Source organism: Pseudorasbora parva, chromosome 13, assembly GCF_024679245.1.
Source record: "Pseudorasbora parva isolate DD20220531a chromosome 13, ASM2467924v1, whole genome shotgun sequence".
Taxonomy (NCBI): Eukaryota; Metazoa; Chordata; class Actinopteri; order Cypriniformes; family Gobionidae; genus Pseudorasbora; species Pseudorasbora parva.
Genome location: NC_090184.1, coordinates 31,333,794 through 31,346,671, shown reverse-complemented (window position 1 = coordinate 31,346,671; position 12,878 = coordinate 31,333,794). Strand labels below are relative to the sequence as shown.

At 37.5% G+C, this 12,878-nt stretch overlaps 2 protein-coding genes across 2 annotated transcripts; one reads left to right on the top strand and one right to left on the bottom strand.

Annotated features, from left to right (window-relative positions):
- Positions 1 to 2: 2 nt before the first annotated feature.
- Positions 3 to 9,015, top strand: alas2 (aminolevulinate, delta-, synthase 2). Its single transcript, XM_067413918.1, has 11 exons — positions 3 to 133; positions 1,046 to 1,207; positions 2,159 to 2,329; positions 3,090 to 3,167; positions 3,483 to 3,705; positions 3,955 to 4,139; positions 4,266 to 4,445; positions 6,092 to 6,256; positions 6,372 to 6,640; positions 7,415 to 7,577; positions 8,081 to 9,015. The coding sequence occupies exons 2-11, from the start codon at positions 1,057 to 1,059 to the stop codon at positions 8,245 to 8,247; spliced, it is 1,752 nt and encodes a 583-aa protein (XP_067270019.1). The 5' UTR covers positions 3 to 133; positions 1,046 to 1,056; the 3' UTR covers positions 8,248 to 9,015.
- A 533-nt stretch (positions 9,016 to 9,548) lies between these two features.
- ela2l (elastase 2 like) lies at positions 9,549 to 12,793 on the bottom strand. The gene is made up of 8 exons (XM_067413919.1): positions 12,726 to 12,793; positions 12,435 to 12,523; positions 11,908 to 12,005; positions 10,558 to 10,680; positions 10,333 to 10,469; positions 10,093 to 10,238; positions 9,754 to 9,906; positions 9,549 to 9,649 (listed from the first exon to the last, which is right to left on the bottom strand). The coding sequence occupies exons 1-8, from the start codon at positions 12,760 to 12,762 to the stop codon at positions 9,632 to 9,634; spliced, it is 801 nt and encodes a 266-aa protein (XP_067270020.1). The 5' UTR covers positions 12,763 to 12,793; the 3' UTR covers positions 9,549 to 9,631.
- Positions 12,794 to 12,878: the final 85 nt, after the last annotated feature.

The window sequence follows — 12,878 nt, the reverse complement described above, 5'->3', positions numbered from 1 at the left end:
ACGCACAATTCCCAGTTTCACAGTATTTGGGTGTGAGCAGAGTGACGCAGAGTGACTGACGGTCTCAATGTCTTCACTGTTCGTTTGAGCATCAGGCGCCGTTCAGAAGTTCGTCCTCAGTGCAGGTCAACAGGTAGGCTGTTTTCTGTCATATTAACGCAATATTTCAAATGGGAACAAGTTGTATCTCGTAATTTTACAACGAAGGCTATTTACAAGTAAAACTTCACCTTCTGGGAAGATGGGAATTACAATTATGCAAATTCCATTCTTTCAAAAGACAAGTCTCAAAAAATAAGGCTTGCGTCATTTGCCAGTTAAGTCTTGATTTAGTTCTATAGTAGGCCTACACACTCAGAAATATAGAACATATTTCTTTTCTAATCCTTTGATACTGAAAAGTGATGTTGAATGTAACCTCAGAACAGGAATAGTCAACAGAGAAAGTCTATAACCTACATCAAAAGATAAACAGCATCGTTTAAAGGAATTGTGTGTGGTTTTATCATATAAACTTACATATATTAGGCTACATCACAACATAATAGTAAGACATTTTTCTTATTAATAGCATGCTATATTATTATATTAACAACAGTGTCATTATTATTAATATTATTAATGTAATATGACTAAAATTAGTTTACATTTTTGCAAATAGGCTCCACTTTGAAACTGTGTTGTTGTTTTGGACATTGTAATAATACTTCGTTTTGTAGGGTTGAAACTTTTCGGTGAGTATAATCTATCCTTTATCAATATATATGACGTCAGTTTATAATTTTTAGAACGGAGTGCTGTGGAAAGTGCGTGTCTGCGCGTTCCAGATAAGGAGCGCTATCGGCCGCGCCTAGGTGCCCGGTGCGCCCACACCTACACTTTGGAAATAGGGTCTTTAAGGCGCTGACATATTAATATTATGTAGCCTGATCATTATTTTTTATCTGGGCCTCTTTTCGTTCAGTCTAATAACGTCGTTACATTATGGTAAAGTCATTTTGAAAATACTCATCCCACTGAACAACATCTTTTCCATTGTTTACAGCTGTTAAAATCATGTCTGCTTTTCTGCATCACTGCCCATTCCTGAAGTCCACTCCAGGCCTCTCTCTGAGAAATGTGGCAGCCTTCCTCAGCTTGGCTGACCGATGTCCTATCATTGTCCGCCAGATCTCTGTAAAAGCCACCCAATTCTCTGAGGGAAATGGTAATGCTGCTGTTTTCTATTTTCTATAGTATATCACTGTAAGGTTTACTATGCCAGTAGCAATAATGACTATAACTTTCCATATTTATAATATTCCTTATTTTATATTACATTAAAACAGACCAAGTAGGCTAGGTCTATTTTAACCGTCAAAGTTTTTTGATTTTATAATTTTTTCCAAGTCATTACATAGAGGGCAATGATTTTTTATTTTATTTTTATTTTATGATATGGCTTTCATGATTTGTTTTAACCAAACTTTGTTTGAAAATGGTTCTAAATTATGTTATGAAAGATATAATGGAATGAATTTATATACCATTTTACTTTATGCAATATGTGGGTAAAATGGTTATACATGGGTTTTCCCATTCAATGCAATGTATCTATACACTATCTAATTTGCATATGATATGCAAATTAGACTGTATGAATGTGTCAGTGGAGCAACATAAAAAATGAAAATGAAAAAACTGGTTTAATAATGGGAATAATAGTTGGTTTTATAGGAACATTGATATGTAATTTATTTCCCTATTCACTTGCTGTGTCACCTAAAATGCCTGTTAAAAATTATTTAAATATGAAATCAATGCCGTTTTGTAACAGAAAGTTATATTTTGGTTAGAAACCCATTTACATTTTCTCGAGATTTTGATTTATAACAAATAATTGGAAAACTAGTCAATTTAAATTATAATTACAAACTATTTAATATTTCAAAATATTATTATAACTGCATAAGAGTGCTACATTTGATTATTCAGTCATTTTTAAAGACCAAAAAATGAAAAGTCTAAGATTTAAAACTTTGACATGGTGTCTGAGAATTCACAAAAATATAATGTCCTTGTACGAGGACCATGGCACCCAGGAGGCTAAATCAGTAGTAAGTACCCCATAAAGGCTATACGCTGCTTATATTCATATTCATGTATGTTTTGTGTTCAGGCCTGCTCCCTCACAAGCAGCCAAACCGACAGCTGGCGACCACAGCGACTCAGGTGGCGATCTCCATGTCAAAAGCTTGTCCTTTTGTTTCCTCGAAGATTGGACTGGTTAAAGCAAGTCCACAAGTACAGGAGGATGTTCAGCCTAATCTAGAGAATCAAGACACCTCAGGTAAAAAAAAGAAAAAGAACTCTGTGATAGATTCATGGACTGACTGACTGGCTGATGTCTCTTTTTGCCACCTCAGTATAATTCGTTCACTGCTGAAGAGGCTCTTTTGTCTGAGCTGTGTATCATGCAGTGGTTGGATGCATTTTACATAATAACATGCAGCTTGGAGAACATTCTCCTCTCTGCAATTTGCGCCATTTAACTCCAATTTCAGAGACTCCTCAGCTGTGAATAGTAAGCAGATGATGATAACTCAGACTGCTGATGTAACAAAAGCTAGTCTTCAGACAATCACACAACAGATGAAATTTCACACAGCCGCATGTTTACTAGAAAATAATACCTAATTGGAAAATTGCAGTTTTTGAAGCATGGTGCATAGTTCATAGCTACTGCATAGTCTGTAATTTAAAGAAAATATATTTAAACTGTGACATTAAATACAAAACACTTATGCTTGGTTTCACAGACAAGGCTTAGATTAAGCCAGGATTAGCTTTTATAAACATGCCTTAGAAAAAAAATATTTCTGGTGTGCATCTTGAGACAAAACAATGGCACTGATACATTTTATGATATCTCAGTGCAAGTTGCTTTTAGTTAAAACAGTTCATTTTAGTCTGAGACTAAGTTTAAGCTGGGCTTAGTTTTGTATATGCAATGAAATGTTAAAGGGATTTCAATGTGAAAACAGAGCAAAGATACTGCATTTAGTGTGTGTTTGATGAATTTCTGACAAATCAAGGGCATATTTCTCCAGGTTTGATCAGCTCGATGTTCAGTGGCTTGCAAAGTTATCAGTCCACTGGTCCTACACACCTTCTTCAAGATAACTTTGGTGAGTTTAACCACATTTTCCTTAGTGATTTACAGTACAGGGGTATACTATTATGTCTGCAGTTTTAAATTTAATATCTAATTTTTGACTCATTATTTGATTGGACTGCCAAGAGTCTTTGTGTGAATATATATATATTTTTATATCTGAACTAGTGGAATAATGGATGGTGAGTAAAGGGTCGAATTGATCCAAGACTGTTTAGTATACAGTGTATATTCTGCAGCACTTAGTGTCAATCTTCTTTCATTGCTGCCATTTTTTCCCTTACTTATTGACTGTGGTAATTGCCTGTCTACTCTTTAAATAATTCAGCCAGAGCCAGTTTCAACTACGATGACTTCTTCACTCAGAAGATAGTGGAAAAGAAGAATGACCATACCTACCGTATCTTTAAGACGGTGAACCGCTTTGCAGAGGTTTTCCCTTTTGGTGAGGACTACTCCATCCCTGGACGCTTGGGCTCCCAGGTGTCTGTATGGTGCAGTAATGATTACCTGGGCATGAGCCGACATCCCCGAGTTGTTAAGGCCATAAGGTCAGTACATAAAACAGACAATGAAACAAATGCTTGCCATCATTCTTAGAGAAGAACAAATGAAGGTGCATTAAAGTATATTAACTATAGGATACTAGCTATTTGCTTTTCAAATATATGGTGGAATTGTAGATTTGCTAAATAATATATGTAAATTTCATAAAACTTTGACATTTCTAATTTTGTTTTTGGATATACACACAGTATAGCTGCTAAAACGGAGTAATCACAGGTTTCATTGGTTCCTAGAGAGGCTTTGGAGAAGCATGGTGCAGGAGCAGGTGGAACCCGAAATATCTCTGGGACGAGTAACTATCACGTGGCCTTGGAGAGTGAGCTGGCCCGTTTACACCAGAAAGATGGAGCCCTGGTCTTTTCTTCCTGCTTTGTAGCCAATGATTCCACCCTCTTTACTTTGGCTAAAATGCTCCCAGGTATTAAACAAAACGGAATGAATTGCCTTTGATTAATGAATGTGTGAATTGATAAAGGAATTTTAACGTTTGTACGGTAGTAGTGTTCTTCTGAAATTCCTCTAAAAATGTCTTTTCTCTGCAAAGGATGTGAGATTTACTCAGACATGGGCAATCACGCCTCCATGATCCAGGGCATCAGGAACAGCGGGGCTAAACGCTTAATTTTCCGACACAATGATGCCAGTCACCTGGAGGAACTACTCAGCCGCTCAGATCCACTCACACCCAAAATCGTGGCCTTTGAGACTGTGCATTCAATGGATGGTGAGATGATGATATCACATAATTGATTAACAAGAGTTTGTTTTCCAGTATCAAAATAGCTGAAAACAGATCTGTTTGTCCCGTCACATTCAATCATGAATTCTGCATAAATAATGAAAATTATAGGTAAAAATTTGACAAAAAAGCAATGGCAATGTCATAGGTTTGATTCCCCGGGAAAGCGTACTAATACAGTGGAAAACTTGAATGCACTGCAAGTTGCTTTGGATAAAACCATCTGCCATATGCATAGACTAAAATGAAGCACCTAACTAGTGGGTTACTTGCGTACCATTAATTATTGATGTAAAAATGTAATTTGAAAACAAGTGCACTCAGTATTTTTTTGTTATTAAAAATAACATAGTTCGGAAAATTAGTACACAAGAGTGCCAAAATTGTACCTTTATGTACTGTAAAAAAATATTTAGAAAAAAAGTTACCTGGTTGCCTTAAAATTTTGAGTTAATTGAAATGAAAATTTTTGAGTTAATACAATGACAATTTTTTTGAGATTCGACAACCTTTATTAAAATATTATTAAAAGATTTTGTAAGCATATTGGGAAATTGTGTGTGTTTTATTTCTGATGATGCAGTGAAACATGCCAAATAGTGTTATTTTTATGATTTATCAAAAATTTTATATGGTTCAGATACAAAAATATTTTGAGTTTCTATTTATTAAACAAATTTCCTTCATTGTATCAACTCAAATGTTTTATTTCAATAAACTCAAAATTTTAAGGCAACCAGGTTACTTACTTTTTTAAGTTAAACCAACAAAAACCAACCAAATTTTTTTACAGTGTGGGTATAACAGCTTGTCACTAGGGGAGTATTCTTAAAAGGACATCTTTGTACCTTTTTTTACTCCTAAAATATGCATTTTAGTCCCAAAGATCAAGTACACATACGTACCTTAAGGTACTATGAACCTTTCGGTGGAAAAAAAAGTACAAATATGATCTTTTAAGAGTACTGCTCCAGTGACAAACTGTTGTACTCCTACATTTTCACACCCTTTTTCTGTGTGTGTATGTACACTCACATGAAATGAAGCTTCCAGTCATCGGTAGCCAGTGTGCCGTTTCATTTTAGATAGGCCCTGTCCCAAATGGCTGTGTCCCAAGTGACAACACTTCATGTGCACTTTCGGTCTTGTGGACTTACAATGGCCATTGCGTGCGCGTGTCCGTTAAGTCCATAAGACCGTAGGGTGTCCATTCATCATTTAAGTGTAAAGAAGGGTGCTCATGAGCGCCTCCTTTGCGGGCGTTATGCGCCCTCGATGCACACTTTAGCTAAGCCCACAAGTTTGTGAGCTACGCAGAGGACTTCTACCCGGCAGTCAAAGCAGCATTACGTTGTGAAAGTGTGGACTCAGAGGAAGACCGTGAGGGTGCTATTTGGGACAGGGCTATAGAGTGGGTCGCCTCATTGGGGCGGCCATTTTGAGATCACGTGACCAGCCAACTTTGCCTTGGCAACCACCCTTTTATCATACACTTTGGTTCGTGGAATAAATTATTCATGGCCAACTGATAATAGTGCATTTCTACTCTGCATCTGTAACTTAAAACTACATCTTTTGCATGATGCTGCATGATACTGACTCAACTAAATAAATCTCAATTTGTTTCTCAGGTGCTATTTGCCCTCTGGAAGAACTGTGCGACGTAGCACACAAATATGGTGCTCTGACTTTTGTGGATGAAGTCCATGCTGTTGGTCTGTATGGGGCTCATGGAGCAGGTATAGGAGAGAGAGACAACATCATGCACAAGATCGATATTGTCTCGGGAACCCTGGGTAAGAGAGATACAGTCAATGTCAAGTGCATGATTTTATCCGGCACTACTCAATGTCACCTGTGTTCTTGCCCTAATTCTTTTCATCAAGATTACACTGTTTGAAATATCTGTAGGCAAGGCATTTGGCTGTGTTGGTGGGTACATAGCCAGCACTGCCGCCCTGGTAGACACTGTGCGCTCCTACGCCGCTGGGTTTATCTTCACTACTTCCTTACCTCCAATGGTGCTGGCGGGGGCTCTGGAATCGGTGCAAGTGCTAAAGAGCGCAGAAGGCCAGGCCTTGCGCAGAGCCCATCAGAGAAACGTCAAACTCATGAGACAGCTGCTGCTGGACGCTGGGCTGCCTGTGGTCAACTGCCCCAGCCACATCATTCCTATACGGGTCAGTGTTGGCAACTATAGTGTTAACAATTACAGGATGCAAATACTCAAGTTATTTAATTGTTCTATAACTGCACTGATGAGTCTGCCTATTATATGCAAAATGTTACCATGTCTTGAACACATTGGGGGACCATACAAATTGTACGGGGAGCAGAAAACAGCTCTGTTAAAGTTTCTTGTCCCGTCACATTCAGTTATGAACTTCACTACACAAAATATAAAAATTATAGGCTGGATTTTCAATTCTAAACATTTTTTTTTGCATTATTCATATTCAATAGTAATAATTTGTTACATTTATATAGCGTTTTTCTTGGTAATCAAGTGCTTTACATATGGGGCGGGGGGGGGGGGGGGGGGTGTCTCCTCAACCCCAACCCCCACTAATGTGTGGCACCCATATTGCGCCAGCATACCCACCATACAGCAGCTGATTTGTGGAGAGGAGACAGTGATGAAGCCAATCAGTATATGGGGATTATTGGGAGGCCATGATGGACAGAGGCCAATGGGCAAATTTGGCCAGGATGCCGGGGTTACACCCCTACTCTTTTTACTGTCAGTTGGTAAACAATATTCACTGTTTAGCTACTGATATCTTAAGTAGCTAAAGTAAAGGAGGAGTAGGGTTATATCTGATTTGGCCACATCTGGTTATTATTACTTGTCTCCCTCAATGTTTATGGCGGTCACAGCTCTAATTATATGTAATGTGTAGAAAGACTTGGTCTGCACAAGTCTAAATGTTTTAACTTGAAATCTAATTTTTCAGGTTGGAAATGCAGCGAAAAACTCCAAGGTGTGTGATATTCTGTTGGAGGAACACAACATCTACGTTCAGGCCATAAATTACCCGACGGTGGCTCGCGGGGAGGAGCTACTGCGGTTGGCTCCTTCTCCTTTCCACAACCCCATTATGATGAACTACTTTGTAGGTGAGTGATCATTCAATAGACCTTATTCCCAGCAGCGCCATCTTTGATTATCTGTGAGGGAAGAACATACATCTCTTCAGTGGGTTGTGCTATTATTTAATGTGTTTTTGGATTGTTCTGCGGATGAAACACTGCAAAAATATCTTTCCAAATAATTTCAGTAGACCAAAAAAATACAGGCAACATAGGCTGTGGAAAATTATACGTGATCTATGAGCTTTATATAGCGGATTCCACTGAAAACACTGTAAGTCTATCCCTCACAGCCGCGCTTTCATGCTCCGAATAAGGTCTGTTGAGCAAAACTCTTACTTTTTATAGTTTAAAGGTGAAGAGTTTCATTTCTGTAATGCTAGTGCCACAAAATAGCAGGTGTGTTTTCGAACTGATTTTAATTTAATTTGTTACACAACATCTGCCATTGCCATAGGGATGTCCCTGGATGCGCTTACATTTTACACTGAATATGATCTGTATTTTTATTAATTTTTTTTTTTGGACAGAGAAACTGTTGGATGTCTGGCAGGAGGTTGGCCTACCACTGAATGGACCGGCTATAGCCTCTTGCACCTTCTGTGACCGACCTCTCCATTTTGACCTCATGAGCGAGTGGGAGAAATCCTACTTTGGTAGCATGGAGCCGAGGTACATCACTGTGGCTGCACAGTGAGTGAGTTTGACCAAGATGAAGATCTGTTTTATCAGATTTGATCAGTCTTCAGATCCTCTTCCAATCTAGAATATTATTTAGTAATCATTTAAAGCAATGTTTGTCTTTCTGTATTGTTTGCTGTGACTGCTAATGATTCAACAATAATTTTTTTCCACATATTCATATAAGTGTACCACTAAAATTATTTATTAAGACTTGGCTGAATCCCTCATTAATTGTGTGTGTCCCCTCTGCATGATAACAAACCTGCACATGGGCACTTTTTGGTAGTTTACTATTACTAAATATATGAATATCAAACATTGTTTTCAATAATACCCTAAGATCTTTTTATATGTAGGTAATACATACACATGAAAATACATGTTTAATAACAGCTTACAATGAAACTATGCCACATGTCCTGTTTCCTGGTTTGGACCGTTTTCTTCTCTTGCACTCAAATTCATGAATTTAAAAATTCAATAAACATGGTCAATTCCAACAAAATGCCTCTGATAGCTACTCCCAACCACTTGGTTACAAATACCAACAAAAGCAATAGATATTTGTTCTGAATCTGATGTATTTTATTTTAAATTGAAAGACTGGAAATGCTAGAAGAACATTTGCAAAACACTAACAAACGATGGTCAACGTTTGGTCAAGAGTCATGAAAAATGAAAACCATATAAAATGATCTTGAATGGGACCAGGCGGCAACCTTCTGATCATTCTTTTGAATAGAGACTTTACAGCAGAAACAATTAAAAACATATATGTTTACAGCCTGGTACAAAAAATGATTTAGGTCTATATTTGCCCTTCATGGCAACTGTGAGGGGTGATTTTTATTTATTTTTATAACTCATCCGTTTAAATTATATTAAGCCCTAAAGTTCTGCATAATTAAGGCCGTGGTCACTTGAGTGTAGGAGGTTTGGCTATGGTCGAGCTAGGTGGGCGTGCTTTCACGTCCCGCATCTTTGCCCATTTTTGGTTATCCAGGACTGATGCATGGTGACACTGCTAAGATGGCCGCGCTGGCTCCGCCCACTTTGGGCTTCAAAAATGCTCTTCGGAAACCTATGGGTGACCTTACGGACACTGTCTATTTTTTTATACAATCTAAATAAAACACCACACTGCCACCTATCGGGCTCTATTGGAAATGTGACTTACTTAACTATAAGATCTCATAGTTTTGACAAGCACCACTAACAAAACGTTGTGCTAAAATTGTACCAATGCATCATAAGTGTATTGCAGTGTATTTTATAAATAAATAATGAACAAAAAAAATGTACATATAGTGCAAATACATTTACACAAGTTGTGTGTTGTTTAATATTTTTATTGTTCAATCCAAGGATGATACAAAACCCATTTTTCTGTTTGATCTTTAATAGCTGGCCATGTTCTGTAAGAGATTAGAAAAGCAAAAGATTTTCAATAGTATTACAATATTTTCCGTAATGACATTTTGTGGGTTATTTAACTTGCTTGTTAATATAAATCGCATACCTTGCTGATCCAGTCAATGTAGCCGCTCACACGAGTGAAAACGGTGGGCTTCTTGGAATAGTTGCAGCTCAGGCCTGAACCAAAGCTGACAATACCATGGACCTCCCAAGCACCGTCGCTACCAGCACAATTCAGGGGGCCACCAGAGTCGCCCTGTGTGACAGGAGCGGTTTTATTTAGCCCATTGTCTTTTGATGAAAATATCCCTTAAATATATTCAACATATTTCTTCATGTCTTTCACTTCTTATGACATTAAAGGCTGGAATACACTTTGTGACATTAGCTCAGATTTTTGCCCTGATTTACAGTCTGGATGAAATCAGTAGTATCTCCTTACATTACATCCAGCAACAACACCATCTCCACCAGCGCAGACCATGCTTTGTGTGACCTGAGAGCCCCACCAGTCAGACTTTGAGCAGGTGGCGTGATCCACCACAGGCAGGAGAGCCTGCTGCAGGATATCAGCAAGAGGTCCATTGGCTAGAGAAGAAAAGAAGAACAAATGTCTCCACAATCTCCACATTTACTGTGATCGTTTTGCCTATCTTGATGCGTATCCATCAGCATTACTTACTGTAGAGACGTCCCCAGCCAGTGACGTAGCAGGGAGCATTGTGGGGCAGAATGTCGCCATCCATAGGAAGACATGCAGGAGTGATAGTGTTGCTTGAGGTGACAGGACTCTCCAGTTTGATCAGGGCGATGTCATTACTGCGGTCCAGAGACAACATTAAAACTAAATTTCATTGCTCAATTGTTTAAAATCTGTTCTTCGTGAGGAGTCTTTTGGCCACCGTACCGGATGGTGAAGGAATTCCAGCCCTCATGGACAATGATCTTGCTGGGGGAGATGGCGAGAGATCCGTTGTCCTCCTCCTTCAGGTTGTGTTTTCCCAGATACACTCTGTAAGTTCTGCTACTGCTGCAAGGCCACAAGAGAAAGACAAAACAGTTCAGAAACACTTAAAAGTGCCATCCCAATGGTAAGTAATACCATACTTTGACATAAACCATGTAACGTATATAATATTAAAATACTTAGTTCAGGGTCCAGTTCTCCCTGTTAACCAGTTGCTTAGTAGGAAGCATACTAGGATAGTTTATTAGTGCTTATAAATCACTTATTCTGCATGACCTTATTCTACATCTAAATATTAAAGGGAGTTTGACTGATGAGATGAATGAAAGTCTTACGGGTTTGGAATGACATGAGGCTGAGTAATCAACGACAATTTAAATTTTTTTATGAACTACTCACCATTTAATAAACAGTAATTATGAGTTTATTGAGGCAAAAGTCACAGTTAATACACTAAAAACGATTCAAGCCTTTTATAGATAAGACACATTTAAATTGTTTACTTTACTTAATTCAATTAAGTTGTGTCGAAATTAGCTATGTTTGTGTTCAATCAGCCTAATATATGTAAATCTGAAGTTTACTTAATTAATTTGTGTTAACACTACATGAAATATTTGTGCTGACATAACTAACTGGACAGTGGATCTGTAGTTCCCAGCATGCTTTGCAAGTGTTATTCTTTGTTTTTCAGTAAAGAGAAAGCTGTTGTTAGTTTATGTTAGTGTTTAATGTTGGACATTGAGGAGTTTCTGTAATTTTGTTGTTAACATTATACAGAAGAGTGGTGCCTGTGTTTAGACTGTGGGCACTTGAATAAACATTTATTGGATGGAATTCCTGTTTTCAATTATTATTTCTTTGAGTTTGTCTGAGTTTTTTTTGCATTTTATTTCTAAAACATGTTTGTTTTTTAAAAGTTTTAAAGATTAAATTGATAAATGTGTTCACCTTACATAAACTTTTATAAATTGAACATATCATTATTAAGAAAATGGCACATATACATATTATGTAACAGTGACAAATTTAAATGGTTTGTATTTACTCAAAGAAATTATGTCAGCTTTACTTGAGTTTCTTTTGTTCATAAAACTAAATTGTTATTTGTAAAAATTGCTCAATATAGTTTTGTGCAACCACTTTATGCATATTTTTAAGTAACTTCAACAAGTCATTTTTTTGTTGTTGTGTGTACTGAGAATTGAACCCTAATCTAAAGTGTGAGCATACTTTTTTACTCCCAACTCAGGCAGTGACTAAGATCCTCAGCCTATTCCTCAGACTCACCTGATGCAGTGAGCAGCAGTCAGAACCCACTCATTGGAAATAAGACTGCCTCCACAAGTGTGGTACCAGTTACTACCACTCTTGTACTGGAGGGAAACCTGTGTGAAGAACAGAACAGGGCTCAGTTAACTTCCTTGTGTCCTTGTGTAAGTCAGCAAATATGAACTCTATAAATTTTAAAGCCTCTAAATGATCAACATGAGCAAACCTTTGCTCAATAACCTGTTGGACAAAATCTTTATGCCTTCGGTTGTCTGCTTTATGGTTTATACGTTTTTAGCAAGCAAAGGGCCTTTTAGTATAAATCTAAAAAGGTCCCTTGTCAGGTCAAGTAAACGTAGGAATAACTTTTATATTGTTAGTAATATTTCAAGATGAGCACTTGATTGTCCAAACATAATTTTTTTTTTTTTTTTTAAGATACATCAGGCTTTTGAGGAACATTTATTTGTTCATCTCTTAGTCTTCATTGCATTGTATTATATGTTTTGCCCCCCAAAATAAAAATGAATGGAATGTGATTCTACCTGCCAAGGCCAGCTGTGAGGACGGACATCCACACCCCCCACAACCCTCGACAAAATAGGAGGGTAGGTGGGCAGCCCACATCCGTAAGCTGTGGTAAAATAAAATAATAGCAATAAAGATTATTAGGCATTTTAAAAGTAATATTATTGTTTAAACATTCTTTTTTTGAAGTAAAAAAAAGTTGTTTAATCAATTGAATGAAAATGAAGAATGATGCTACTGTCCCTGCATACAATTACCAAACCCTTACAGTGGTCGGTGTATATTATCAGGCTTTAAAAGCTTCTTACCTCCAACAACCAGAACAGCCAAGACCAGAAACTTCATGCTTGTATCTTCAACATTTGCCTTCTCTGCTGTGGCTTTTATACTGGCCAGTTCACTTTCAACGTAATGTATGTTCACAGTGAAGCAATCATTTGAAACAAATGTCCTTGACTGCT